This window comes from Psittacula echo (assembly GCF_963264785.1).
Source record: "Psittacula echo genome assembly, chromosome: 5".
NCBI lineage: Eukaryota > Metazoa > Chordata > Aves > Psittaciformes > Psittacidae > Psittacula > Psittacula echo.
In genome coordinates this window covers 3,177,660-3,203,928 of record NC_137739.1, presented here as the reverse complement: position 1 = coordinate 3,203,928, position 26,269 = coordinate 3,177,660, and the positions used below count along the sequence as shown (strand labels likewise).

General features: G+C 56.3%; 1 protein-coding gene across 3 annotated transcripts in view; it reads left to right on the top strand.

Annotated features, from left to right (window-relative positions):
- Positions 1–4,387: 4,387 nt before the first annotated feature.
- MPRIP (myosin phosphatase Rho interacting protein) overlaps positions 4,388–26,269 on the top strand; it is a gene marked incomplete at its 5' end in the record, with an annotated part of 73,116 nt that continues 51,234 nt past the window's right edge. For all 3 annotated transcript variants that reach the window (XM_080618412.1, XM_080618411.1, XM_080618413.1), the window contains 3 exons: positions 4,388–4,507; positions 14,353–14,430; positions 16,164–16,229. In XM_080618412.1, the coding sequence (XP_080474538.1) occupies positions 4,388–4,507; positions 14,353–14,430; positions 16,164–16,229 (264 nt within the window). The remainder of the gene's footprint in view (positions 4,508–14,352; positions 14,431–16,163; positions 16,230–26,269) is intronic.

Genomic DNA, 26,269 nt, shown 5'->3' with positions numbered 1-26,269 from the left:
GTGGGCTAAACTGGGCTCAAGAGGGCTAAGGTGTGCTGGAGTGGTCTGACTTGGGCTAAACCCTGCTGAGTTGTGCTAAATTGGTCTGGACAGGTCTGAATTGGTCTAAACGGGGCTGAACTCGGCTAAACTGGGCTGGGCTGGGCTGAACTGGGCTAAAGTGGGCAGAAGTGGGCTAAACTGGGCTGGGCTAAAGTGGAATGGACTGTGCTAAAGTTGGCTGCACTGGGCTAAGCTGGGCTAAATGGGCTGGGATGAGTTGGAGTGGGCTGGACAGGGCTAAACTGGTCTGGTCTGGTCTGGGCTGCAGTTGAGCTCTCTGCATTTCTTCCTTTGGGTGATTCCTGAGCTTTTACTTTTCCCAAAGGGAACACTGGGCTCAGAGCCAGCTCAAGGGACGTTCCCTGCACCCAGGACCATGTTTTTCACTGCACATCCCAGGGTCTAACCTGGAGGTCACCTCTATCAGATGCAGGGTGGCTTGAGGGGCACCCAAACCTCTCCTGGCCACTTCTTCCCCAGGCAGTGCTGTGCTGGGGGCTGTGGACCCCCCCAACCAGCCTGGTTTGCTTCAGGGGCCGCATCCAGCCCGTATGGCTGGGACTCCACTGGATGCAGGGCAGGAGGAGGGGAGCCCTCGTAGGCGCCACTCAGTCCCAGCCTGGATCCATTGGGGATCCCAGGGCTTGCCTGGATCCTGCCCTCTCCCCTGGGCATCCACCCGTCTGGCTCCACCGTAATGACAGCGAGGTGGCGGCGCAGAGGCATTAAATGAGTTGCCCAAGGTCCTGTGGGAGTGATGGACACCCCGGGGAGAGCACCCGGCTGCAAAACAAGGCATGGCCACATGTACCACATCCCTATGGCTGCCCCATCCCTGGCAGTGTTCAAGGCCAGGTTGGACACAGGGGCTTGGAGCAACCTGCTCCAGTGGAAGGTGTCCCTGCCCACAGCAGGGGTTGGGACTGGATGAGCTTTAAGGTCCCTTCAACCCAAACTGTTCCTTGATGCTATGATTCTGTCGCAGGAGGAGGTGGTGGATGGTCCTGGCAGCACTTTCATGCTATGATAGGGAGTGGGTGCTGCTCTCACCAGTGGGGTTTGGTGCTACCTGGAGCAGGAGGGTTTTGTGATGCTCTTTCCCAGCAGAGTCAGAATCAGTGACTAACACGGATTTGCTGCCTGTTTACCTGGCGCTGGGGCTCCGTTTTGGATCCCTGACTCACTTCAGCGCCTTCCACTGCAGCTCCCTGACAAACACTTTCATTTTCCCATCCCTTTAATTGCTCTCATTTGAGGAAACCAAACATCCTGGCTCTGAGCTGAACCTGTTAGGCACAGCTACCCTATCCAGGTGTCCCCATGGTGGGGACACATGGGGGACCTCTGTGGCTATGCCATGGCCATGCATGGCCCATGCAAGGCGAGGTTTTGGCATCCCCATGAGCTGCACACAGTGAATGCGGCACAGGGCAGCTGAATGCAGCCCGGCAGGTTTGTGGAGAGGCCTGTCCTGTTCAGCTGGATTCTTGGAGAGGATGGAGCCGCTTCCCGAGAGGTGCTACTGGCTCCGGCGGGGCTGTGCATGGCGCCAGGTCGTGGCCCCAAGCCATGGTGCAGCTTAGCTGCATCTCAGGGCATGGGAGACGCCTGGCCCCTGCTCCATGCTCTGTGCCAATGTGTGGTGCTGGGGAAGGAGCAGCCCCATTGCTGCAGGAGGGATCCCCCCGGCGTGTGGGGTCCTTGCCCCATCTCTGTGCACATCAATGGGGGACTTGCACTGGTTACTCCCCTTCCGTCTCCCCCTGCTCCTCACCTAAAGTGCTTTTGGAGGCACATCCTGCCTCACTTGAGCAGCGCAGGAAGGTGCTGTGTGCAGGGGACCTTGCGTCAGCCATGGGTACCATGCCTCTGCCCCAAGGAAGTGGCAAAGAGCTGGGGACCACGAGGATGTGACATAGGGGTGTCCAGGGAGTTGCACAGGGGCTTTTTGATGGATAAAAGGCACCTCTGGGACCTGGGGGATGCAGGGCATCAGTAAGGGATGTGGTGGGGAAGAATCCGACAACCGGGATGGAGGGAAGGAGGAAAAGGAGATCATGGCAGGAGAATGGTTGGGAAAACTGCCTGCCTTTCTCTGCAGAGCAGGAATTCTGCAGTCATGTGCCAGGTGAACCCTGGACCCACAGTGAGGGCGTCAGGGTCTGTGGATCCCAGAGGGGAAAACCCTCCCTTCCCTGGGGAAGGGCTGTGCTGCTTTCACAACACTAGGATCAAGGGAAAGGAGGGAAAATCCATCCGAACTGGAGGGTACCCCCAGCCCTGTCTATCCCTCCTGGAAGCATCCCATGGGCTCGGAGCTACCAGGGATGAGGGTGCAGCTGTCCCATCCTAACCCATGGCATTGCATGCTGCGAGTGGCAATGGCAGGAGGGAGAGAAATGATTAAAGCAGCCTTTGATGAAGCAAAAGTTAATAAACAAGCAGGCAATTGTGCTGGGCTTTATTTACTTGGGGATGACAGCGTGGAGCCAGCGTGGCGAGGCCGCCGAGGCCGGGCCCCACATCAAACAGCGGGGCAGCGCCAGGCGTGAGGGGACCGCGCCGCCACCTCTTCTCCAACGGGTTTTTCCTGGTGCTAACAATCCCAGGAAGATCCATGAGGCTGTTCCTTAAAGCAGGGCCCCGTCCCATGCCGGCGGGGGATGTTTGGGTGAGTGGGAGACACTGTGTGCCATTGCAGCATCCGAATGTGGCAGGACGTGCCAGGCTGCGGTGCGTTTTGGCTGTGCTGCTTAGCATCCCCCTGCTCCAGGGTTGCATTCCCACCTCTCTCCTACCTTGGTGATGCTCCAGAGGCACTGAGGTCCCTGTTCTGGTCCATAGCTGGCCGATGTGCAGAGTTAGGGCTGGGAGGGTAAAACCAGATGTGGCACGTGGAGGCCAAACCCCGCACCCTTGTGCTGGGTCCTTATCTCCCGGCTGAGTGTATTTACCTGCCGGTGCTGCCGGTTCCCACCAGATAAAAGCACACTGGACAAACAGGAGCTCCCCACTGGCCCCGGGGCGGTGGCACAGCAGACAAGGAAGGACGTGCACCCCTGTTCCTGCTTCAGTCCTGGTGGCTCTCTAGAGCTGGAGGGGCCACGTTGCCCCCCACCAGATTTGGGTGCTCAAATGGGTGGTGAACCCCTTCCTGTGCCCAAGGGGATGGGGACAGTGCCTCTCTGCAAGGGTTTGGCACCTTGGGTCTGCGCTACCCATGGCACCATAGAATGGGTTGGGTTGGAAGGGACCTTCAAAGCTCATCCAGTTCCAACCCCCTGCAATGGCAGGGCCACCTTCCACTACCGCAGGTTGCCCAGAACCGCATCCAGCCTAGTCTTGAATGTGCTGCCCAAGCACAGTGTGAGCTGGCCCTGGAGGCTGCACCCCTGTATTTGGGGGATGGTTCTGGGGGTGCAAGCCCCACACATTGCGCCCCATGGCTGGGTGGCCAGGAGGGTCCTGGGGTGTGACACGGGGCTGTATAGTGGGGTGTTACTGCACTATATGGGGGATATGTGCATGGTGAGGGAGGGCAGCGTGCTGGGGTTCATGTATGGGGGGGGAGCAGTGCATGGCATAGGGATCACAACACGATGGGGCAGTGCATGAAGGGGGCCTGGTGCTCAATGGAGGGGGTCTGTGCACGGCAGGGACAGGGCGCGGGGGGCCCCACGCAAACCCTCCCGCGGGGGCTGAGCCGAGCGGAGCCGAGCGGAGCCGAACCCGCCCCCCGCTCTCAGCGCACCGCCCCTTCGCCACAGCCGAACGGTGCCGAAGCGGCCCCGCCGCGCCCTCCCCTCTCCTTGCACCCCATTGGCCAGAGAGACCTTTTGTTAGCGTCTTAGCCCCGTTTCTATTGGCCAGCGGGGCTGCCCCTCAGCGCTGAGGCTCCGCCCTCCTTTCCGCCTGGCTCCGCGACGCTGGAAACTTTGCGGGCGGCGCAGTCGGTGGCGGCTCCCGCAACGCCGAGCACCCTCCGGGACCCCCCGGCACCCCCCGGCACCCCCCGGCAGCAGCGCGGCCCCGCACCCCCGCACCCCGGCAGTGCCCAGCTCCGCAGCACCGCGGCCTTTGCGCGCCCTCGGCGCCATGCGCGCCCGCTGAGCCGCAGCTGAGGCGGCCGCGCTGCTTTGGGCTCCGGTCTCGCCGGTTGTTAATCTCCTCCGTTGAGCGGGGCCGCTGTCGGTGGTGTCGGTCCGTGTTTTTGCTGCCGCTCCGCAGGCGCCAGGCGGAGGCCGCGGCCCGCGGTGAGGGCGGGCGCGGGGCGGCGATGGGCGCGGCGGCGGGCGGGCGCTCCGCGGGGCGCTGAGCGGGCGCGCAGCGGGCGCGGGGCCGCGCCATGGCCGCCAAGGACAACCCCTGCAGGAAGTTCCAGGCCAACATCTTCAACAAGAGCAAGTGCCAGAACTGCTTCAAGCCCCGCGAGTCGCACCTGCTCAACGACGAGGACCTCAACCAGGTGGGAACTGACCCCAAAACACGGTGGTTTACCCCCAAAATCCGACCCGGGGCCACGCCCCCTGCCCGCCCGGACGTGTCCGGAGTCAGGGCCCTGTGGGGTGTCTGCTGGCCCCCATCTATGGGTTGGGTAGAGCCCCATCGGTGCATGGTGGCCCCATGGGTGCCTCGGGGTCCACTGGGTAGCGTGGGGTGCCAGGGGTGGCCCATGGGTAACCTGTGGGTCCCGTGGATAGCACAAGGTCCCATGGGTGCCTGCTGGCCCCTTTGGTTAGCATGGGTTCCTGTAGGTTCTCCAGGGGTCCCATGGGGTGCTTGCTGGTCACATAGATATCATAAGGCTCTGTGGGTGCCTGCTGCTCTCATGGGTAGTGTGGGCTGTTAGGGTGTATGTGTAGCCCTATAGGGTGCCTGCTGACCCCACTTATAGCATAGGGACCCACAGGTGTCCATGAACCCCATGGTGTGTTCCAGAGCCCCGTGTGTGCTCTTTGGTCCCATAAGTTGTCCAGTGATCCCGTGGGGTGCCTGCTGACCCAATGGATACCCAGGTGTCCCATGGGGCACCCGGCATCCCCACAGTGTGCCCACTGGTCTCTCAGTGCTTCACCCCTTTCCTGAGGCCATTTGGGGACCAGCACCAGTGCTTTGGGTGATCCCAGCCCCTCTTGGGGTGCACAGCAGCAGGTGGGGGGTATCCGGTGGGATTTATCCTGGAAGTCCTGGGAAAAACTCGGTTGTAAACAAAACATCCCCTCCTGGATGTGCTGAGCACATCCCCCCCATCTTACAGCCCCCCACATTCCCAGGGGGACAGGGAGGCGATCCCGGCTCCTTCCCAGCGTGGGATCTGCCATGTCCAGGCCTTCCTCCTCTTCTTCCCTGGCCTGACGCAGGCCTGGAGGCTTGGGGGCTTGTAGAGGCCCATCCATGGTGTCGGGGTGCGGGAAGCAGAGCCACCCTCTCCTCTTCCACACCTTTCTGTGCCGGGACTGACATCCCCGCTCCCGATCCTATTATGGCAATGAGATCGGACATATTGCTGCTCTCGCAGGGGGGGCGAGGGAAGGGGGGGGGTGGATAATGAAATCTGAGGGCTAATATGGAAAAAATGTAACTGGAAAAAATGCCGTGGTGTGTGCGGGAAGGGGCGGGCGGCCGGGAGCGTCGCGGCCGTGCCCAGACAAAGGAGCCATCCCAAAGGGGGCTTGGGAAGAGCCCCCCGCTCCAGACCGGCTCCTTCCCACTGCCCTCATTGGGGTTTTGCTGCTTCTTTAGTGCACTGCTTTGATTTTCAGTGGTGATGGGGGGGGGTCAAAGCGTTGCACGCTGCCTGCTTCTGCCATGGGGAACCAGGGCTGTGTTTTGGACAGCCCCCCTGTTTGCTTTGTCGCTGTCAGGGTGGTGAGTGACCCCATGGAACTCCGGCTCCAATGGGCATAGGGGCAGCTCTGCAGCCGGATCCAGGCCCGCACGCAGGGGCTCGGGTTGGGAAAACCAATCCTGCTCTCGGCTTCTCCCTGTGCAGCTGGGGTGAAGTAATCCCGCTTCCCAGATAAGATGGTGGCTCTGGTAGCGTGTGATGCAGGCACGCACCCTCCCGCCTTGCCGAGGAGCCCCCGGCCGCGGCATTCCCAGCGCTTCCTTGCCACCCATCCGGATTCAGGCTGCAGCGAGGAGCCTGGATGCAAGGGTGTGCTCCGACAGGAATAACGGTTCATTTAACAGCTCGGGGTTATCCTTCCTTTTGAATTTAAGGTCTATTGAAGCTTGGTTTGGGCAGGGGGGATCCCACACCGCTGTGTTAGGGCTCTGCGCTCAGTACATCCCACTCGCCCCACGGATAGGGATCGCGTTGGTGATTACCTAGAGGCAGGCTGGAGAAGGCTTTTTGAGTCATCTGACCTTTCCACTTGGCTTGCAGGAAAGGTGAAGGTTCTTCACACTTACGTACTCGGGTCTCTTATGGCTTTTTATTGCATCAAAATACCTGTGTTGGAGTCAGGAGCTGCTTCTCCTGCTTCCCGGTGTGCTGGAGCCCAGCGTGTGTTTGTCACCAATATTTAGTGGGAGTAATGGATTCCCGTTGTACTTGGGAACTGAATTAGGAATGGGGCTGGGAGGTGTGTGTGGGGGAAATCCAGCTCCAAACATCAGGATTAATGAGCTGGAGCTCTCTAATAATAATCAGACTTAGCACTTCCAACTTCAAAGGGCTATGTGGACGCTAAGTCCCTAATCCCAGGAGCGCTGCGTTCACGAGTTGTTTTTGTGTGTGGCTGTGCTGCTGTTTGGGGCTCAGTGTGACTTAAGGCAGCTACGTGTGGTCCTGCTACCTGTTGGAGCTCTGGTTGTCCCCCATGGGGCTGTAGGTGGGAGGTGATGTGCCCTTGATCCCCCCCCAACCTGTGTTTGACCTCCTGGGGTGCCTGCTTTGACATGGATAAAACCGGGTCAGGCACTGTGTCTGCTTCCCCTTTGGGACAATCTGTTGCTGTGGTTGTAGAACAACCCCTGATGTTCCTATGGGTCTGATCTGTGTGCTCAAAGCCCTGTGCAGTGGCAGGATCTGGCCTATGGTCCCTGGTAGATACAGTGCTGTTAATGGCTCTGTCCTGGCTGCTTCACTCACCCGTCGCCAGCTCACCTTGTGCTGCCCCTTTCCCGGCAAGGGAGAAATTCCCTGTTCCTGGGAATCCCCTCTTTCCTGGCAAGGTGTGCCTGTGCTGGCACCGCACCGTCCCCTTTAACATCCTGCAGACCTCATGGGGAGGTCAGCTTTCCAGAGCCTGCCCTGGGAATATAGATGGTTCCCTGGAACCCCCTTCTGCTTCCAGATGAAAGCCATTTCATTGGGACCCTCTCCCCAAGGAAGCCACCCATGGCTCTGCAGGTCCATGGGGGTCCCCAAGGGGTCCCCGCTCTCCACACCAGCTGGCCTGGACCTGTGTGCACATGCCTTTGGCTCAGGAAGAAGATGAAGCCCCCCACAACAGGAGCAGGCTGGGAATTAACCTCAAAACTCCGTTTGGCCTGGATTGTAAGGAGAGCGGAGTGTAAAGCAGTTGCTTTTAATTTTCTCCATGCATGTGCTCTCTCGGGGCATGGGGACTGGCACAGATAGAGGAATGTGAGGATGTCTTTCCAGCTACCAGTGCCTTTATTTTCTCCCTTCCTTTTGGAGATCATGGCATGGATGCCCAGAGGACCACCCAGTTAGAAAATGGAGCTTGCAGACTTTTTCCACTGCCTCTTCCCAAGTCGTGATGCCCCTGCTCAGTGCTGGGGCTGGTTATTTCCAGCTCTCCTCCATTGGACATTATCACTTTCCTACTGTTCTGGATGCTGAGCAGCCCTGAGGCTGGGGAGTGTCTGCTCTGGGGCATTGCATCCACGGGGCTATGATGCCCTGGGCTGGGGTCTTACCCTGGCTATGGGCATTGTCCAAAGGGCAGCAGGGTGAGGGATCGTGTTCCGGGCATGATTTTGCTTCTATTCCCTGCTCTTGGGGAAGGAAAAGCCCCCTCTTTGCTGGAAGCAGCCCCCGCTCTTGCATTCCCTGCTCCCTGTTGTATCATGCTGCAAAAATCCGGCTGTACTTGACTGATTATTAGGACCAAACAGGGGGAGATTCTCTGCAAATGTCAGACCCGCCTCCCTTGGGGACTTGGGGGGCATGGCCAGAGGGTTTAGGGTGGGAAGAGTCATGGGGAATGGGCAGCATTCCACCCGTGGAGTGTGCTCTGAGGGCAGGGATGTCACGTTGGATGCCAGGCTGGGCTTTGGATGCACTTAACCCTCCCCATGACCCAAGGGAAGGGACATGGTGGTGCCTTTGGGTGCTGGAGAACCGTCTCCTTCACGCACTTACTTGCTGCTGTTGTTTTGCATGGCGCCGCACCTTATCTGCTCTGGCACCCGAGGAAGTGATAAATCCCCTCTCCAGAGCTCTGGAGGGATGTTGTGGCTTCTCGCAGGCGCTGCGGGAGCCCGTCGTGGGAGGTGGTTAGATACGCCTGCTCGCTGCGGGGCACGCTAGGCTGTGGGGCTGCTCAAGGAGTGAGGAGCTGGGATTGCAGAGCCTGTTCCTACTTCCATCTTGCTGCTGCTGCTGCTTGACAAATTGCCTGTGCACGCTGCAGCCGGCCTCTTCCAGCTCTGGCTCCCGCCTTCCCTAGCTCATGGCAGCGCTCGGACCCAAGCACAGCCCCAGGGCCAGAGCCAAGGTGTTTGCTGGAGCCTGGTTGTTTGCACAAAGGGTGAATTCAACCTTTCCCCTTCCTGTTCCTCCGGTCAGTCGGTCTCTGCTGCTGCCCACACACTGCCCAGGCAGCTCCTTTCCTCTGGGGTTTGCTGATGGCAGGGTGAGGGTTGTTGGGGTGCCAAGAGGGCTGTGCTGTGCATGGTGCCCGTCAGCCGCCTCATGGCAGTGTCACCTTGTGCTGCTTGCACCCCGGATCCAGCCTGTCCGGTCTGATTTGGTCTCTTCCTGCACACTGAGGTGTGTTGGTGGTGGAAGCCTGACCTGGTGATTTGCAGCTTCAGCTCATGCCCTCACTTGTGCTGTGTAAATGTGGCTTTGCAGGAGAGCAGGAGGTGGATGGAGAGGGGGCTCCAGGGTACTGGTTCTCCAGTGGTCCATGTGGCATCCTGCTGGGAGCATGCAATGCCTGTGTCTTAGTTCCTAGAAGCTGTGCTGTGAGCAGGAAAGCCTGCTTGGGTATGGCATCCCATTCCCTCCCTAAGCACCACGTCACCTTCCCCATTCCTGCTAGGTGACAGCAGCTCCGACTCACCCATCAGCGATGTTCTCTCTGGCTCCAAGGTGTGCAAAACTGTGAGTGGAGCGGAAGTGTCCCAGATTTCCTCTTTTGAGGTTGCAGCCACAGTGTTTGCAGTGAACTTTCCCTTTGAGCTGTGCCACAAACAGGTCCCTACCTCTGGGGAGCCGTGGGTGGTTCAGGAGATGATGCACAAGGGACTATGACCTTATTGTCCCCCACTCTGTGCCCATGCTTTCCTATGGGTCTGGCTGAGAGCTGGGACCCCGTTGTGGTGCAGGGAGCAGTGGGCTGCTTTCAGAGAGGTTCCTTTGGTGACTTTTGGGACTGAAGCCATAAAGGTGGTGGGATGGAAGTCACAATGTGCTCACCCACAGCCTGGGCCGGGCAGGGGACATCATTTTCTCATGGGGCTACTGCTTCCCCATGCCCAGGGCTCTCTGCATTCAGTGCTGGGAGGCAGAGGCTAAAGTTCTGCTGCAGCAGTCCATTTCCCCCCCCCTTTTCCCACTCTGTTGCCAAGCCTGAACAAAACAAGCCCTGCCTCCACCCGAGACAGGCTCATTACGTCTGCTGGCAGCCTAAACAGATTATCCCTCCCGCCACGCGCTCCCAGCCAGCACTCTCTCCTGGCCGTGGATGTGGGCTTTCCTCACAGCACCTTGGGATGGGTGAGGGCTGGCTGTGGGAGCATCCTCAGCCCCCTAACAGGGATGTGGGTGCTCTGCCATGGGGCTGAATCTGGACTCTAAATTAGATGATCTTGAGGTCCTTTCCAACCCTGACTATCCAATGGTTCTGTGTGGACATCAGTAAAGCTTTCCTGTTCTGCCTTGTACAGTGAGCTCTCATAGGGCATTGTATGGCCAACTGGTGTGCATGAAGGAGGGAAGAGGTGAAGGTACCACCACCAAGCACAGTAGATGTGAAAGGCTGTCCAGTGATGCTGGTTGGTGTCACAGCCCACCTCTGGACCCCTGTGGCCTGTCGTGCTCCTGTGACCCATCCTGCCCACTGGAAGGAGGTGACAATGCCTTCTCTGCCCTGGGGATGTGAAGGGGTTTCTGCATCCATCAGCCTGTGCTTTGGGAAGTGCTGTGTGGCTCTGCATATCCTTTAAGCCCAGACCCCCAGCTGCGGGGAATCACGTTCCCAGTGCTGGTGGAGCTGCCTGGGGTGGTTTGTCTGTGCCTGGGCAGCATCAGCACAGCAGCCTGACAGCTTTGTGTAAACCGAGCTGGGGCCTCTTCCTTCTCTGCTTCCTTCCCTGCTTCCTCCCACCCTCTGTGCTCCAGCACCAGCCTGGGGTGCTCAGCTGAAGGCAGCATCCTGCCCTTGATGCCGCATGGACCGTGGTGGGGCAGCGACCTGAGAGGCAGGTGAGGGGCTGGCAGAGCAGCAGGATGGTGGCACATCCCGAAGCTAAGCAGGGCCGGGCAGGATCAGAGGCGGGATGGGATACCTGGGCGTTGCCAGAGGTGCGACAGGAAGCGGAGCGATGGCGAAAGGGTGTTTCTGTCTGAGTCAGCCTCTGCTGATCCCATAGGATAGGACACAACCAGGCACTGTGGGGCTCCAACCTCACCTCCTGCTCGCCCTGCAAGGTGCTGTGGCCACTGCTTTTGGGTAGCGAGAGGTGCAGATCTCTCCCAGAGCAGCGAGGCAGCAGCTTTAGCACCTCCTGGCCCAGGCCGTGGTGGGTGGTTGGGTTCATCACCGCGAGCTGTGCCAGAGGAACCGGCTCTCCTCTTCCTGCCCGCCCTGCGAGCGTCACCCCACCCCAGTGGATGCTCTGCGCCGCCGGCAGCTGCCCTCTGCTCTGCTTTCCATGTCGGTCTGTGGCTCACCCCTCGGCCAGGTACAGTCTGGATAAAGGCAAAGCTGTCTGAGCATCCCCTGTGGTTGCAGGAAAACCGCCTGGGATTGCTCTTTGGAGCTTGTGGGAGGTGGACGGGGCTCTGTTGTCAAAGAACCTTGGGGTTGCTCTAACGCTGTCACACAGCGTGAGGTCAGACGGATCTGCTTGGACAAGGGAGGTTTTTCCTCTGAGCTCTTAGTGCTGAGTGTTGCATTTTCCTCCTCTTGCTGAGCTCTCTGGTGTGAAGCAGTGCGAGGCTCCAGCTCCATCCTGGTGCAGTAACCCCCCCCCCCCGGACCTGCCTCCCACAGCAGCTTCAAGCAGGTTTATTTTAAGCCTCACTTCAGCAGGGCCATTCCAATGCAGGTGTGATGGGTTTATTTCAGACATCCCTTTTTATTTAGGCTTGTACCTCTCTGGGCTTGGTTTTAGCAGGAGCTTGTTTTGGGTTGGCTTTAAAAAGCACTGCTGTGTGTTCATGTGTTGGTGGGTGGAACTGGGCTGCCCACGCTGCCTGGCTCGAATTCCTCCCTTTCTGCTATTTTGGTGTCAATATCTGAAATTGGACTCTTCTGCTGAAATAAGTATAGCCCACTGGTGCTTTTTTGTGACACCGGAAAAGAAATGACCGTGCTTGGTGTTAAGGGCATGGATTTCAGGTGCTCAATGCTTTATATACAGTCACTTGAGCCAAAATTGGAGTGGTTGAGGGTAAAACAGTGTTTGCTGAGGGGTGTGAGCCAGGCTGAGCTAGGATGGGGTTTCACACACCTGCAATACTGGGTTAAGGCTGCTCGTTGCTGACCCAGTTTGGTGTCCCCTGTTTGGGTTTCACTGGCATTTGTCCCTGGTGTGGCACTTGAATTCGCCTGCTGTCTGTCACACTGGGGATGGATGGTGCTGGGATGCAGTGGGATGCTTGGGATGGTCCTGCTGGGAGGGCTGCAATGCTGTGGCTTGTGTTGGGAAGAGCTTTTGCTTGTGGGTTGAGTATTTGGCTGTGCATAGAGGAGAAGATAGGGGGACAGGGAAGGTCTGAGCCCTACAAGCAGCTCGGCTGCCCGTAGCATCACCACTGAGGGTGCTGCCTTCGTGTGGCAGTGCCAAGCATTGGGAATGCTGTGTCCTGCTTACATTGTCATCCTCTTCCTTGTTCTTGAGTGATGGAGACTACTCACGATATCTTCTCAAGCATCAGAGCTGGTTGCTCAGGGCCCGCTGTGAGTGCCTCACATAGGAGTTTGGGGACCCTTTTTCCTGCTACAGTGACCCACTGAAGGCACTTCCCACCCCTCTGCTGGGTCACTTTTAGTTACTTACTTGGAATTCTGCCTTTTCCCTTGTAAACCAGAAGGGAAATCAAGGCAAGGCCATCGCAGGCATCCCTGCCAAGGCCACACAACTGACTGTGGCCACATCCCTGCACCATGGGGAGTGGTGGAAGCCTCAGCTCCAAAGTCCTCCCCTTGCGTGGGCATGGGGTGCGTCACAGGCACCTTTAGGTGGGGGCACGGGGCGGGTGGATGCTGGGGTGTGCTGGGGGAGTGGTGGAGCATGGCTCATCCCACCGGACACGGGTTGGGCACAGAGTCGGTGCCAGGGCGCCATGGGGGCCATGGGCGAGCAGGGCATCAGCACCCAGGTGAGCAATGGGGTGACACCAAACCCAGGGAGGGCTTTTGGGGTGTCAGCAAAGCCCCTGGTGTGGGTGAGGCTGGTGGTGCTTGTGGGAACAGGCGGGTGCAGGGGTGCCTCAGGCCAGCTCCTCCAAACTTGATCCCATTCCCAGCACTCCATTGTTTTTAATCCCCTTTAAAGCGAGGGGGAAGGAAGGAAGATCTTCTCAAATCATGTTTTCCCAGCTGCTGGCAGAGCAACACCTAAAGCTGAGATATCCCATTGTGGAGGGGGGAGAAGAGATTGTGTTGTTTCTTTTCAGTTCATAAACACTAAATGGGCTCCTCCGGCTTGTTTCCAGTTTGCTTGCTCAGTGCTTCATGCATTTGACAGTTTTTGGTGCATAGGCACTTTCTTCTATTGTTTGCAGGGATTTTTCCAGAGGGGAAACTTTTGAACATTACAAACCCACAGAAACTGGCAGGAGGAATCTCAGGGAGGTCCCGGATTGGGACCGGTGTTAAGCTGTAAGGAAAAAACAGAAAGGAGAAAGAATGGAGGCAACCAGATTAGTCAAAGAGGAGCTGGGAATGTGGGTCCTTGTTGCTGGGTGGGCATGGGTGTTTCATGGTGGGAAGCAGTGTCCCTGCTCCTGAAGCTGTATCTGCCCTTGATTTCCTCACTCCTGGTACCTCTGTGGAGCCACCTCAGCGATGTGGCAATGCCTTGCCACTCTTGCACCAGGATTTGGCCCCAGCCCTTGCCAGGAATGGGGTTGGCTAATAGTTTGCAGCAGGAGTGGTGCCTATAGGATTTTGAGGGGAGATCATGCTTGGTGCCCATCCCACCGCTCACCCTAGTGTGGGCCTGCTTTGTGCTGACTTCTGTGTGTGTGCTTCTATGCCCGAAGCACTGGCGGAAAGAGCCTGGCTGTTTTGTTCCACTGATAAATGGTGCTGGAAGGCATTCCTTTCCGGGTATTCTTTCCCTTTCTCTTCCCGGCTGGACTGAATGAGCTGTTTTTCCCTCTGCCTGGCTCTGACCTTCCTGCGTGCTGAGCCCTGGGCTGCTGGGAGCTGCTGCTGGGGAGGAGTGGGCTGGCAGGGGTGTGGGATGTGCAGCGCAAGGGAAGCGGCTGCAAGTTGGAGAACTGCCAGCAATGGAGAGTTTTTCCTCTCTTAATTAACAGAAGCAAAACATGGAGCTCTCCTTGGGAGTGTGGTTTTGCTGTGGAGTAGAGGCACACTGCTGATGGTGAGGGGAAGAGTTGTCAGTGAGGATGAGCTCTGCAGCGGGGAAGTGCTAGGGAGACTGATGCTCTTGGTACGATGCGGAAGCAGCTGAGATTGGAGGTTGGGGTTGGGGTTTTACCTCATCCCGGGTCCTCATTTCAGTCCTGTCTGCAAATGGGGTATATAAGACCATGGGTTGCCATCAAGCATCAGTGTCAGGGCTCAGTTTGCCTGTGGACTCATGTAGCTGCCTTCACGCCAGGGTCTGGTACCGTTTCCCGTAGATCTGCCATGGTGCTGCTCCATGGTGAGCTGGTTTCCTCTGTGCATGACGTGTTTCTCTGCTGTTTCTTTGCAGGCCAAACCCATTTATGGTGGCTGGCTGCTGCTGGCCCCGGAAGGAACGGACTTTGACAACCCTGTCCATCGCTCCCGGGTAAGCAAAGCCAAACACTCTCTCCCTGTGCTGCGGGTAGGGATGGCAGGAGGAGCAGTGAGGGCCTGTCCTTGCCCTAGGAGTGCTGCAGGCACCTCCATGCATCTGTCCTCTTGTGCAAACCAGGAAGCTGGGAGAGGTTTCCTGCAGCAAGGTTCAAATGCCTGCTCTGGGATGCACAGTCTCCTGTGCTGGGCAGCAGGATGGGCACTGCTGTGCTGGGCAGGCTCAGTCTGTGCAGTGTTACTGCTTGCTGCTGTTGCTTTTTGATGCTTGATGATGCTCTGGTTGGCCTGATACGTGCCATGCTGATTGGGAAGGCTCTCAGGCCAGCAGTGTGGGCTGTTGGGCTCTGAGCTGTGCTGGGACCATCAGCAAGGCACCCAGTTTCCCTTTACTTTATTTACTGCAGCTCATCATGGGCATGCCCAGAGCCTTGGAGAGAGGCTGCATCCCATCTCTTAACATGGGTACCTCTGTGTCAGGTCTTGCAGCAAGGAAGGGACTGAGAGGTGATTCCTATCTGCTGTAACCCTGTGGAGCTCTGAAGCTGAGTGCATTGGCAGCAGAGCAGAGCACACTCAGCTCCTGCCCAAAGGGGGTTTGCTTGTGCCTTGCAGAAGCATCATCGTGATGTGGGGGCAGAGCATCCCCCACTGTCCTGCCCCAGGGTGTTATGAGGCCCAAAAGTATGTGGCCAGGCTGAAATCCTTTCACTGCTGGCTTGTGACAAGGACTCCCAGCCTGTCCCCAAACTGCTCTTCCAGGGAACTTGCTGCTGAGGCCACCAGGACAGGGCTGTTTTGAGCATGGGAGCGATGGCAATGGCCCGTGAACCCTCTGTCATGCAGCCAAAATGCTCTCAGAGCTGAACTCAGGGTTCTGATTCAGCCTGGGGTATGTGGGGCATGGTTTGCAGTCACAGCTAATAGCAGGCTTGCTGGCCCAACATTAAGGAGACATGGGACTCTGGTCCCCACTAGAGCAGAGGCTGGGTCTGCACAGTCCCGGGGAGTCCTGCTTGTCCCTGAGCACCTTGGACTTTGCCCAAAGGGCTGAGAAAAGCAAGATAAGAATTGCTGCACTGGGGCTATGAATCTGCGACCTCTTTCCTTTCAGCCTGTTCAACCAGTTTGGGCTCTTGGCTCAAAACAACCTGGCACATAAGGGGGAAAAAAAAGGCAGTTTTCCAGCCAGATCAGTGCTCCAATCTGCTCTGCTGCAGAAGCAGCAGTGCCAGGGGAGGCAGGGCCTGGGTAAAGCCACCCCTGGAGGCGCAGTCACCATCCAAATTGAGCTCATGTGCTGCTGAGGGATATCTGATGTGACAGCCTGTCCCCCTGCAGCGCTGGGTGATGGAGTAGATGTCACAGGGTGAAGCTGAGGGCTGGGAGCACTTAGTTGGGGATCCTTCTGGTGTTCTGCAGGTCTCTTGGAGAGCGGTGACAGGGCTTGTGGGCATCCTTTGGGAGAGGTGGAGGAGGAAATGCCTGGTTCCAGCCTAGAAGCTGGTGGGTTTTGTCTCCTGTATGATTAAGGAAGGCTAGCTTGGGGTCTGTGTTCTGGTGCTTAGTGAGACCTGAGCTTGTGCCCTGTTGTCACAAGTCCCTGCCACAAAGGGCTTTTGATGCCTTTTCTCTCTGCCCTGGCTTTCTGATGTGCAGCTCTGGTGCCCCTGGTGAGGCTCAGGGCTTGATGGGCATTGCTGTGACCTTGGTTGTCTTCTCTTGCAGAAATGGCAGCGTCGGTTCTTCATCCTCTACGAGCACGGGCTGCTGCGCTATGCCCTGGACGAGATGGTGAGTGCTGCCATGGAGGCACCTTCAGGCTGTGGGGATCAACCAGAGCCACCTCTGCTGCTTGTGGAGCAGCCTTGGGTGATGCTTCTGGCACAGGGCATGGGGAGGTCTCTTCAAACCAGGGAAGAGTTGTGCTTGCTGGGCTTGACTTAACACTGTGCTGGGTTTGTATGGATCGTCTGTGGAGGATATTGGGTTTTGGAGTCAATTGGATCCCACTTGGCATGGGATTGGGATCCCGTTGCTGACAGATCCCACACTGGTAGGGAGGCATCCTCAAGGTTGTCGTCCCTCTTTTCTGCCCTGATCCTTGGTGCCAGCTGGGGATTGGTGATGGTGAATCACCTTGGCAGTGCCCTGCCTACTGATGCCCATGGAAAGTAGGTCAGCTGGAACACCTTCCTGCTGCCTGCTCTGGAGCTGCGGCCCACCACCGGCGCTGCTCCCCTCTGTAAAACAGAGCAGGGAGCTGAAAGGAAGAGAACACTATCTCCTGCAAGCTGCAAAGCAGAGCCCATGATCCCAGTGCGGTCAACCCTGCCATGACCACACAGAGCTGCTGTTTTATCCTCCTGACTACAACAAACCCATGGGAGGTTGCCTATGTTTGCGTGTGCCAGCACACACTATGTGCTGGGATGTGCCTGGGCGGGAGACTCGGGAAGCCAGGCGTGCTGGGATGTGGGGCAGGGACGTGTGGGGACCTGTGTCTGCTGTGGGGAGGTGCCTTGGTCCTCTTCTGATGCCTTTGTGAGGGCACCGTGCAATGGGGCACAGCAGCACAGTGAGCGTTGCTCGAGTTTCATGCCTTGGTGCTTTGTATTTATTCCTTGGGGTTGATCCAAGTGTCCTGAATAATTGAAATGGCTCGGGAAGGAGCAGCGGAGGCTTTTAATATGTTTTCAGTGTCTCAGCAACCTGGTGTTTCATGTCTGATAAGGAGAGCTCTGTGTGACTGGTTGGGGCAGGGGACTGCCCCAGTTCGAGGTAGAGGTGCAAGCATGCTGGGAACCATAGTTTGTGATATTGGTGCTTTGCGTCCTGAGGAGGTTGATCTGCCCCAGGGCAGGAGCAGATGGAGAGCGATCCAGCCTTGTTGGCACCACAGGGGATCATTGCTGAGAGCACGCAAAGGAGAAGGGAAGCATCCTGCAGTTCTCCAGGCACCTCTTGGGCTTTTTGCCTTTGAGAAGAGAAAAAGTGGGAAAACCCAAACATAAAAGGGAGTGTGCGCATGTGCAGTGTGGATCGGTGTTCTGAGCAGTGTGATGTGCATCTCCATGCTGGACCTCTCCTTGGCTGCTGCTCTGCATCCCTCCAGCCTTGTCTGTAGCTCTGACCCAGCAGAGTGCTGCTGGGATGGGGCACTGGGACTCCCTGTGGTCCCACTGGAGGAGGGCAGGAGAGCTTGGCCTGGCCTTGCTGTAGCCATAGATGGAGGAGATGGTCTCAGCTCCTTCTTCCTCCTCCCTGGGGTCTGACACATGGTGTAAAAATACCCTCCTGACCTTTCTCTGGAGCACATCTCTGTGTGGGATCCACACTGCTGTGGGCACCAGCTCTGTTAAAGGTGTTGCCAGCCCCTTCCATCTGCATTGAAGCATCCCTAAACATGGAAGCTGGGCTGGGGCAGGGGGAAAGGGAGGGTTTTGTTGCTGTTCAGCCCGTGGAGGAGCAGGGCTGGGGGGGGCCTGAGGAATGCCAGAGACAGGGACCATCTTCTGCATGTGGGAACTTGTCCTGGGGCATGTCCTGTGCTTGACCTTGGGGAAGCTGTTTTCTGCCAAACCACCAGGCCCTGATCCCTGCGCATCGGGTGCCAGCATGGCTTGGCTGGCAGGACCGGGGCCCCTTCCAGCAGCCCATGATGCCCTTGCTCTGTCCATTGTGGCAGGGCCGGGCTTCCTCCCTGTGTGCCAGGCGTTGAGCACATTGGCTTCCCACCAGGCAATAGGCTCAGGGTGCCACAGCTCCAGTGGGTTTGAGACCCACTGCCACCATCCCACAGCGTAAGGTTATGATGGCTGAGTGCTGGGAGTCACTGGAGGGGATTGGTGGTACCCGGGTGAGGCTGTCAGCAAGCACATCCCTATGGGATGGGGGATGAGGGATCCTATGGGGGCTTCTGCACAGGGGCAGCCTCCTCAGCGTGATGGGAGCCAGGCAACAGTTGGCTGGAGACCTCCCAGGCAGTTGCGGGGATGGGATTGCTGTGCCTTGAACCTCTCAGACACGGATTTTGTGGGTTGGGTGATTTCTGCTCCTATTAAAAGTGGGAGGGGTGGGCTCAGGCGGGGAGCCCCAGTTCCTTCCAACCCAAACTTACTCATGTCTGGTGTTGGAGTGTTTTGGGTACAGAAAGCCTTAGTAAAAGGTGGGACAAGTGGGCACCAGCCACTCTACTGGCACCCAGCTTCTTCTTGAGAGCTACCCATGTCCCTGAGCCAGTTCTGAGTCTGTTCTCCTGCTTGGCCACCTTCTTTCTGTATGTCCATCCTTCTGTCCGTCCATCCATCATAATTCCAGTCTGAAAACTCAGAGCAGTTCTGCACAATGGTTGTAATGGTGAGAGCATGCACAGGATGTGGACCTCAGTCCCCTTGGATGCAGGCTGAGCTGCCTGATGTGCCCCCCCAAGGTCTCCCTCTTTCACTCCGGGTGCTGTTCCTCCTTGGGAATGCCAAGCGGAGCACATCCCATCCCTTTCCCATCTGCAGGGAGCATGCCAAGGGCCCTTCCCAGCTCTGCCGAGCCCTGGCTAAGCCGAGCTTGCTCAGACGTGCAGAAATTCCTCCCGCCCAACCATGGCTGGATGTGGATTGTGTGATTGCTTGGGGTTGCCTTCCCACGCTGAGCTGCTGCAATTACCTCTCAGTGCTGGATTTCTCCTGCCCTCCATGCAGGACCAGGTGATGTACAGGGGGTTCAGCTGGAGGATGGCAAACCCACTCCTGCATTGAGTTGAGGGAAGGCAGGAAAGAAGGTGACAGGGAGTCAGGTACAGGCTCATGCATTGCGAGTGTCTGAGGACGTTTGCCTCTGTGTGTTCCCCAGTCCTGTGGCACTCCCTTGGTTTCCCCCGTGTTCCCTTATTCCCTATTGCATGGAGAGTGGGATTGAAGCCTGCCAAAACACGTAAGCCAAGCCAAAGGCACCCAGAGGCTTGTTATGGAGGTGAAAGAGTCATCTTTGGTACTTCATATTTGATACTAAACCTCTCTAGAGTCTTCAGCCCATGGAGGAGCAGCCTGGGCTGGGAGGGATGGTGCTCTCACTTGAGGGGATGAAGGGAAACCCCTGCCAGGATGGTGAGCAAAACCAGTGCTGGGGTCGTTTGGGAGGCTTTTGGGTGAGGTATGGGAGCTGCCACAAATCCAGGGCTGGGATGAGAGGATGGAGCCAGAGAGTGGCAAGTGCAGAGTGTTCGCTTCCCTTTGTTTTGATCGCTGGTCTATACTTAGCGGCCGAGGTCTCTATAAATAGAGCCCTGCTGCATGGGAACGCAGTGGAGAGGCAGAGGCTGTGCAGGAGGGGTTTGCAGGGATGCAAGAGTGCTGTCCCATCCCTCCCTGGACCTCTCACATCCAGCCCTGGAGGGATGGATCCAGCCCTGTGGCTAGAGCAGGTCAGAGAAGAGGGTTTGGATCTCCAGCCCAGCTTCTTAATGATTTCACGTCCATAGGCTGATCTCTGTTGCCTCTGTTTGCTCCTCTGCCACTTCCCTTGGGTTGGGATTTATACTAGGGTGGCATTTGTGCCCAGCAAGAGCTGCATCCTCCCTGGACGTGTTCTCCCATCACACCAGGGTGCTCTTGCTGACTGCCTGGGACTATTTACTTCTCTTTTCCTTTGTGGATGTGTTGGTTGAAAGCAGGACAAAATTGAGGCTCACTTGGGAACATCTCAAACATTGCTGTTGTGGATAACTAACACCAAGGTTATGGATATATGTGGATAACTAACACCAAGAAAAGAGCATCTTCTGGATGGGCTTTCCCAGCTCTCTTGCAGGGAGGCAGGAGGAGCATCCCTGTGCACTGTGTGTCCTTATCCTGACAAACTGGCCTTGGTCCTTGCAACTTTCAGTGTGGCAGGGAATGCCATGTAACGATGGGCTATGAGCCCTGCTTCTACCATACCTCTTATTTGCTGGAGTGAGATGGCTTTCTAAAATTGGGGGGGGTATTAAGACTTCTGCTTCTAAGAGGATGCTTAAACCAGTCCACCTCCATGCTCATGCATATGGGGTTGAGTGGTTGTATCCTGTGCAGAGATCCTTGCAGCACCGTAATCCTGCTCTTAATACAGGAACTCACACAGATTCTGGCAGCATTAACTCCACAATGGAGTGCACATCCCTGCTCCAGCCTGGAATGGCTGGGAGGGAGGTCAGGAGGGAGCTGGAAGCTGATGGAGCTGGGGTGGGATGAAGAGCGAGACCAGATGGCATCTGGCAATGGTTAAGGCAGCACCAGGACCCCTGGGCCGGGTGTATAAACAGGAGGAGAGAGGCCAGCTCAGAGCTGGGAGGTCTGGCACTGCACAGGGGGCTGCAGGGTCACATCTGGAGCCCTGCACAGCCCCGAGCCCTGCTCCTGGCCATGGAAACCTACGGAGTTGATAAATGGGTGAATAGAGACTGGTGTAAAGCGTCAGTGGCTGCTTGGGAAGGGGATCAGAGGGAGGGCGGGATGTGTGCCCAGTGATGCTGTGATGCATAGATGTGTGTGATTATTGTTTCCTCATTGACCCCTCCTCTTTATTTGGCATTTTGAAATGTCACCATCAGCAGAGCTAATTTGCACTGCAGTTCCCTCCTTTGTCATCTGTATTGTCTGAAGAAGCCAAGAATCTGTGCATGTGTTTTTCTCCTCCTTTTTAGATCAAAGCCGTTTACTTCAGTTTTGGCACAGGATGGGAATTCATTGGCAGGGATTAAAAACAAACCTTAAACATCCTGGCCTCTCTTTCCACACTTTTTGCCATTTAAGTGTTTCCAAGCTCTCCCTGCCCCCTCCTCCGTGGGAGCACCAGGCTTTACAAACCCCGCTATTACCTTCATCCCCAGCATTTTCCCTTCAAGGCCATGATTTTGCCAGTGCCTCTGTTTGCCAGATCTTCCAAGACTTTCAGTTTCTGTTTAGCATAAAAAGCTTTTGGCTTGAATCAAAGCGTGTTTCCAATTTAGAGCAAGCTGAAACAGAAAGGCTGGGATGGCAGCAGGGACTCCCGTCCCAGATTTCTCCAGCGTGTGGATCTGACTTGGTCTTATAATGGGAAGACTTTGTTCCTGCCTCCTCTGGTTTTCAGTTTGATCCCAATGGAGGGGAGAAAGTCCCACCAGTTTATGCGGTGTTGGGGGAATTGGCTCCATCCAGGATTTCCTGGATTCATGGCTGTGGTGTGGATGGGAAGTGGTGTAGGATGTGAGCTGGTTGGGATGGGAGTGATGGGCAGCAGAGCTGGGGGAATAACTGGTTTGATGGGAAGTGGGGTGAAAGATGATCTATGGGGAGGTTTCACCTGGGATGTTTAGTGCATATCCCAAAGGTGATGCAGCAGAAATCAGGGAATGTTGGGAATAATTGGGAAGCAGTGATTCTTTTCTTATCCAGGGGAGGTGGGCAGCAGAGGGACACCTGAAATCAGGGTGCAAGGGAGAGGGTGCGTAGCACATCCTTGTGATTGCCCTGTAAGAGATGTAGAGACAGCACAAGTGCTGGTGGTTCTCAACAGAGCTCGGAGATCTCTGATGGTTTTGTTGTGTTTAATTTTCAATACTGCTTTTGGGGAAGGGAATTACTGAACCTCCATGAATTATTCCCTATCCTCTTCTGTTTCACCTCTTTCAGTCCGGTTTAGTGCGGTGCCTGGGGGAGTAAAACTGCTGAGCTGCAATAGGGCAGTTCATGGGGGCTGAGAGAGCAGAGAACAGGGAAGAGCTCCTCAGGGATGGCTCCAGCACCAGTCCTGGCACTTGGTCCATGGCCAGGACCATCACTGGGGCCCTAAAAGTGCTGAGGTTTACTGTTTAGGTGGATTAAGCTGGTTCTTTTTGTTTGTGTCATCTTGAGCGTGGATGGAGAACACTGATGTGGACCCAAGCCCTCCCAGAAGGGTGTTTGGTGCCTGCAGGACCCACTCAGGAGAGGCCCCAGTGTGAAGCAGTCCGTAGTGGGAGCTTTGAGAGTTAACAGATGGCGAGAGGATGAAAGCAGGGTTGGGAATGCTCCATAGAGCCAGCGACCTCCTATTGAACAAGCGGCTTTGATGACCTGGCCCAGGTGCTTCCTTCCTGGAAACAACACAGCCCCTATTGTCTCCTACAGGGTGAGCTGCAAAGCTGGAATTGCTCTTATGTTGAGAACGGGTTCAAGTGGCTCTGTCCTTTCTGCTTTTACCCTAATCCTCCATCTCTTGAGCCCTAGCAAAGATGTTTGTGTAGAAGATGCGTGCAAGGGAAATGAGCTGGGTTTTAAACTGCGTTTATCTAGTGCATCAGAGGCAGGGTAATAGAGTAACATAGGAGCTCGCAGCAGCTGGAGTTTCTTCTTCGTGCCTTGTGGAAAGCTGGGCTCTGTACCCATGGCCTCCAGCCTGGCTGCAAGCTCTTGGTGAAAGAAAACCCATGATCTGCTGTAAAACACTGATGCAGAAATCAAACCCTCCTCTAGCAGTGTTTAGCAGTGAGGATGGCAGAGCTGGGACTGAAATGACACAGCTGATGGCTGAGCACATGAATCCCCTCACACGAGCCCTTTGGGCTCTGCTGGCATTCCCACCCTCTGCCTCGGACCTGCCTCTTCTCTGCATCCCACCACGCTGTAGTGTCTGACAACACACAGCACTCAATCCGTGACCCCAAACAACGTGGTGGTGAATTGAGTGATAGATGGTAGCACTGGTATTTACTACAGACAGTTGCTCCAGTTGTGTTTCCCTCTTTTTCCTTTCCTGGTGGTGGAACTGGAGGCAGTGGGAGCTCTGCTGTAGTCACTATGCAGCCTGATCCCATCTCCCTGCAAGCAGGGCTCCCAAGCATCCCCCCATCACTGGGTGGCCGTACCCATCCACAGACACAACAAACCCACCCAAAGAACCAACAAAACCACAGGGTTTTGCCCCATTGTTGCTTGGTGCTAGGGAGGGATGTGAAACGAGGTGCCTGTGGTACCTGCCAGCAGCACCACATGGGGGTAGGGCTGGGTTTAATTCTTTCCAGCCCTGTTAGGGGCCACCGGCTGAGATCGGTGAGGACCACCAGTGGGTTGGTTTATGCTGGGCAATAGCATCCCTTTTCCCGTTGCATAAAGAAATCCCTAGAAGTGGCATCCTGGTGGTTGGCACATCCCTGATCCCACTAAAGGGGGCAAGAAGTATCCTGGCCTTGCCTGATGAGATGTGGTGCAGCAAACCCCTCGGTGACAGCTCAGAGAGGAGACCAAAGCCGTGTATGAAACAAGGCACTGAAGCTGCTCCATAAAATCAAAGCTCATTCCCCTTTATTCCCCGGCAGAGATCCTGTGTTCATTGATTGTTGACATGACATATGTGGCTTGGAGAAAGGCAGCAGCGGCTTCTGGCAGGGGAGGAAGGGGCCGGGGGGGCTCTGGAAGCCGAGATGCTGATTACCAGGGGCAGCAAATAGCTTGCAGCTGCCTCTGCTCAACACGCTCTTTGTGGCTCTTTGCAGCCACTCTTTGGATGCAGCTATTCTTAAGCAAAGGGGGTGGGTGATGCCTCCAGCATCCCCCCTTCCTGCTCCCACCCCTTTCCTGGCCAGCGCTTCCCGGCTTCCTCTTGGGAATGGGGGGGAAAAGCTGCCCCCCCCCCCCCTTGGGGTTTATTTTGGGGTCTGCCTTGGGAGCCGGCCTTGGCTTTCCCCCTGCACCAGTGTGTGTGCGGGGAGCTGGGAAAAGGCAGGGATAAATAAATAGACAATTAGGCAGACATCCAGCTATGGAGGGGGTGTGCTGCACAAAGAGGCTCCGGCCGGATTTTGGAATGCCTGAGAAAGCGGCTGGAGCCGTGGGCTTCCCACCATTGCTCTTATCCCGATGGAGAAGGGGAGGCTGCGGCTCCCAAGGAGGAGGGAAAAGGAGGGTGGCAGCTCCCAGCCTTGTTTTCAGGAGGGTTTCCTTCCATTAGCATCTCCCAAAGTCCAGGATAAGCCTTGTTTCTGTGATGAGAGCTGGGGGGGGGTCTCAGCCAGCCCTTGGCGTCCTCATGCCATGCTCCAGAGCAAACTCCACTGGTGTTTTCGGGGCTGGAAGCTGAGGTGCGCGCTCTGTTCAAGCAGCAGCACGGTTTGGGGTTAATAAATGACTTATTTGCAGGCCTTGTTGCTCTGTTAGGGTAAGCATTAGTGAATATTATATTCCTGCTTTATCCCAGCCATGCATTATTCATCAGGTTTGGAGGCTGTAAAAGGGACATTGTCAGGTTAAAACTTGCGTGGAGGCAAGCCGAGGGCTTCAGTGAGGTTTTGTAAACGGCTTTTCTCAGCGCTGCTGAATGCGAGGGTTTTCACTGGAGTCTTCCCCCTTTTTGTCTGTGGGGTTTTTTAGGCATTTCTGGTGGGAAAAAAGGAGAATTCCCAGGCAGGTTTTGTTACCATGGGTTCTAAGATAGAGAAGGTAGGGAAAAAATGCCAACAAAACACTTCTTGACCAGGTAATGAATAGGCTTTTGGTAATTCCTGTTTACTGCGACCTTTTTGTTTCCCTTTGTCCCTTCAGAGCTGCAGCAGAGACTTCCCTGCAGTCCCTAAAGTCAGATTCTAAGTAGGCAACAAGATAAATCAGCCAGTCTTGCTGCAGGTAAAACTCACCATAGGTACATCACGTGCGTAGCAGCTCCACGTTACCCTTCACCTCCTTCCCGTTGGATCCAGGAGTGGATTTGTCTGTATATTAACACGGCTTTTCTGCGACCTCTTCTGCAGGGAGAGCAGGGGCAGAGGTGCTGCTCCCGGAGCCATGGGAGAGCTTGGGAAGGTTCCCACCTTCCAGGGAGGGTTTTATCCCGATGTTTTCCTGGCACGCACTCCAGGGCCATGCCCTGTTGCACTCCATGCCATGGAGCTGCAGGGATGTGGATGTGGGTTCTTGCTCTTGCACATCCCGTGTGTTGTAGCTAGAGATTCCATAGCTGTGGCTCTCCATGATTTTATGGCCTGGGCATCTGCAAGTGAGGTCGTGGGGATGCTCTCCCACTGTGGTCCATGGTGGTCACCACTCTCCTCCCATTCCCTCTACAGTGGCACTCGCAGTGTTCCCTTTGCTGGGAGATCCCCGTGAAGGGGATGGGGCACAGGTTGGTTTTAGATGTCTCCCAGCAGCACCTTGAGCTTACAAAGGGGTTTTTGCCAGTTGTGATGCTGTGGTTGGGGCGAAAGGGTGAGTTTTTGGAGCACACCCATCCTCATCCCTTTCCTCCTTGTTCCACCAGTAACTGCATCAGTAAAGTCACAGCAGATCACCAGGGCACTGGGGAGCTACTGGGATATAATTAGGGCTTTGGTTCACTTTTCTGGCTGCTTTCCCATTAGGGGAGGGACAGTGGGGATTATGGACAGAGCAGATGTGTGGAGGAAGGGGACGTTTGGCTTGCACGGGTGGTTAATGCCGTGAAGGCTGATGCTGTGCAGTCTATAGTCCCAGGCATGGGGAATGGAGAAGCCTCTTGGGGCTCATTCCCCTTTGGGGGCACCAGACCCATAGTTCTCCTCTCTGCTGGGGCCAAATGAGAGGTTGTGGGGAGCTCATGGTTGTGAATCTGCTCTTTTCCCTGTGCAAGTGCAGGAGCCAGATGTGAGCACTTGGTTTAGGGAGAAAACGCTGCTAGCCTGGCACACAGGCTCCCAGTGTGTTATTCCCAGCCTTTATCCCTAAACAGGGTGGGCTCTCACAGCACTTTTCCCCCTTGAGTGCTGTTTGCAGTGGCCACAACAGCTCTTTGCTGTCTGCATCAGTGCCTCCACTGCACCATGCAAAGCCCAGCTTGAGTTGCTGGCTGGGCATTCTACTTGCCCTATAACA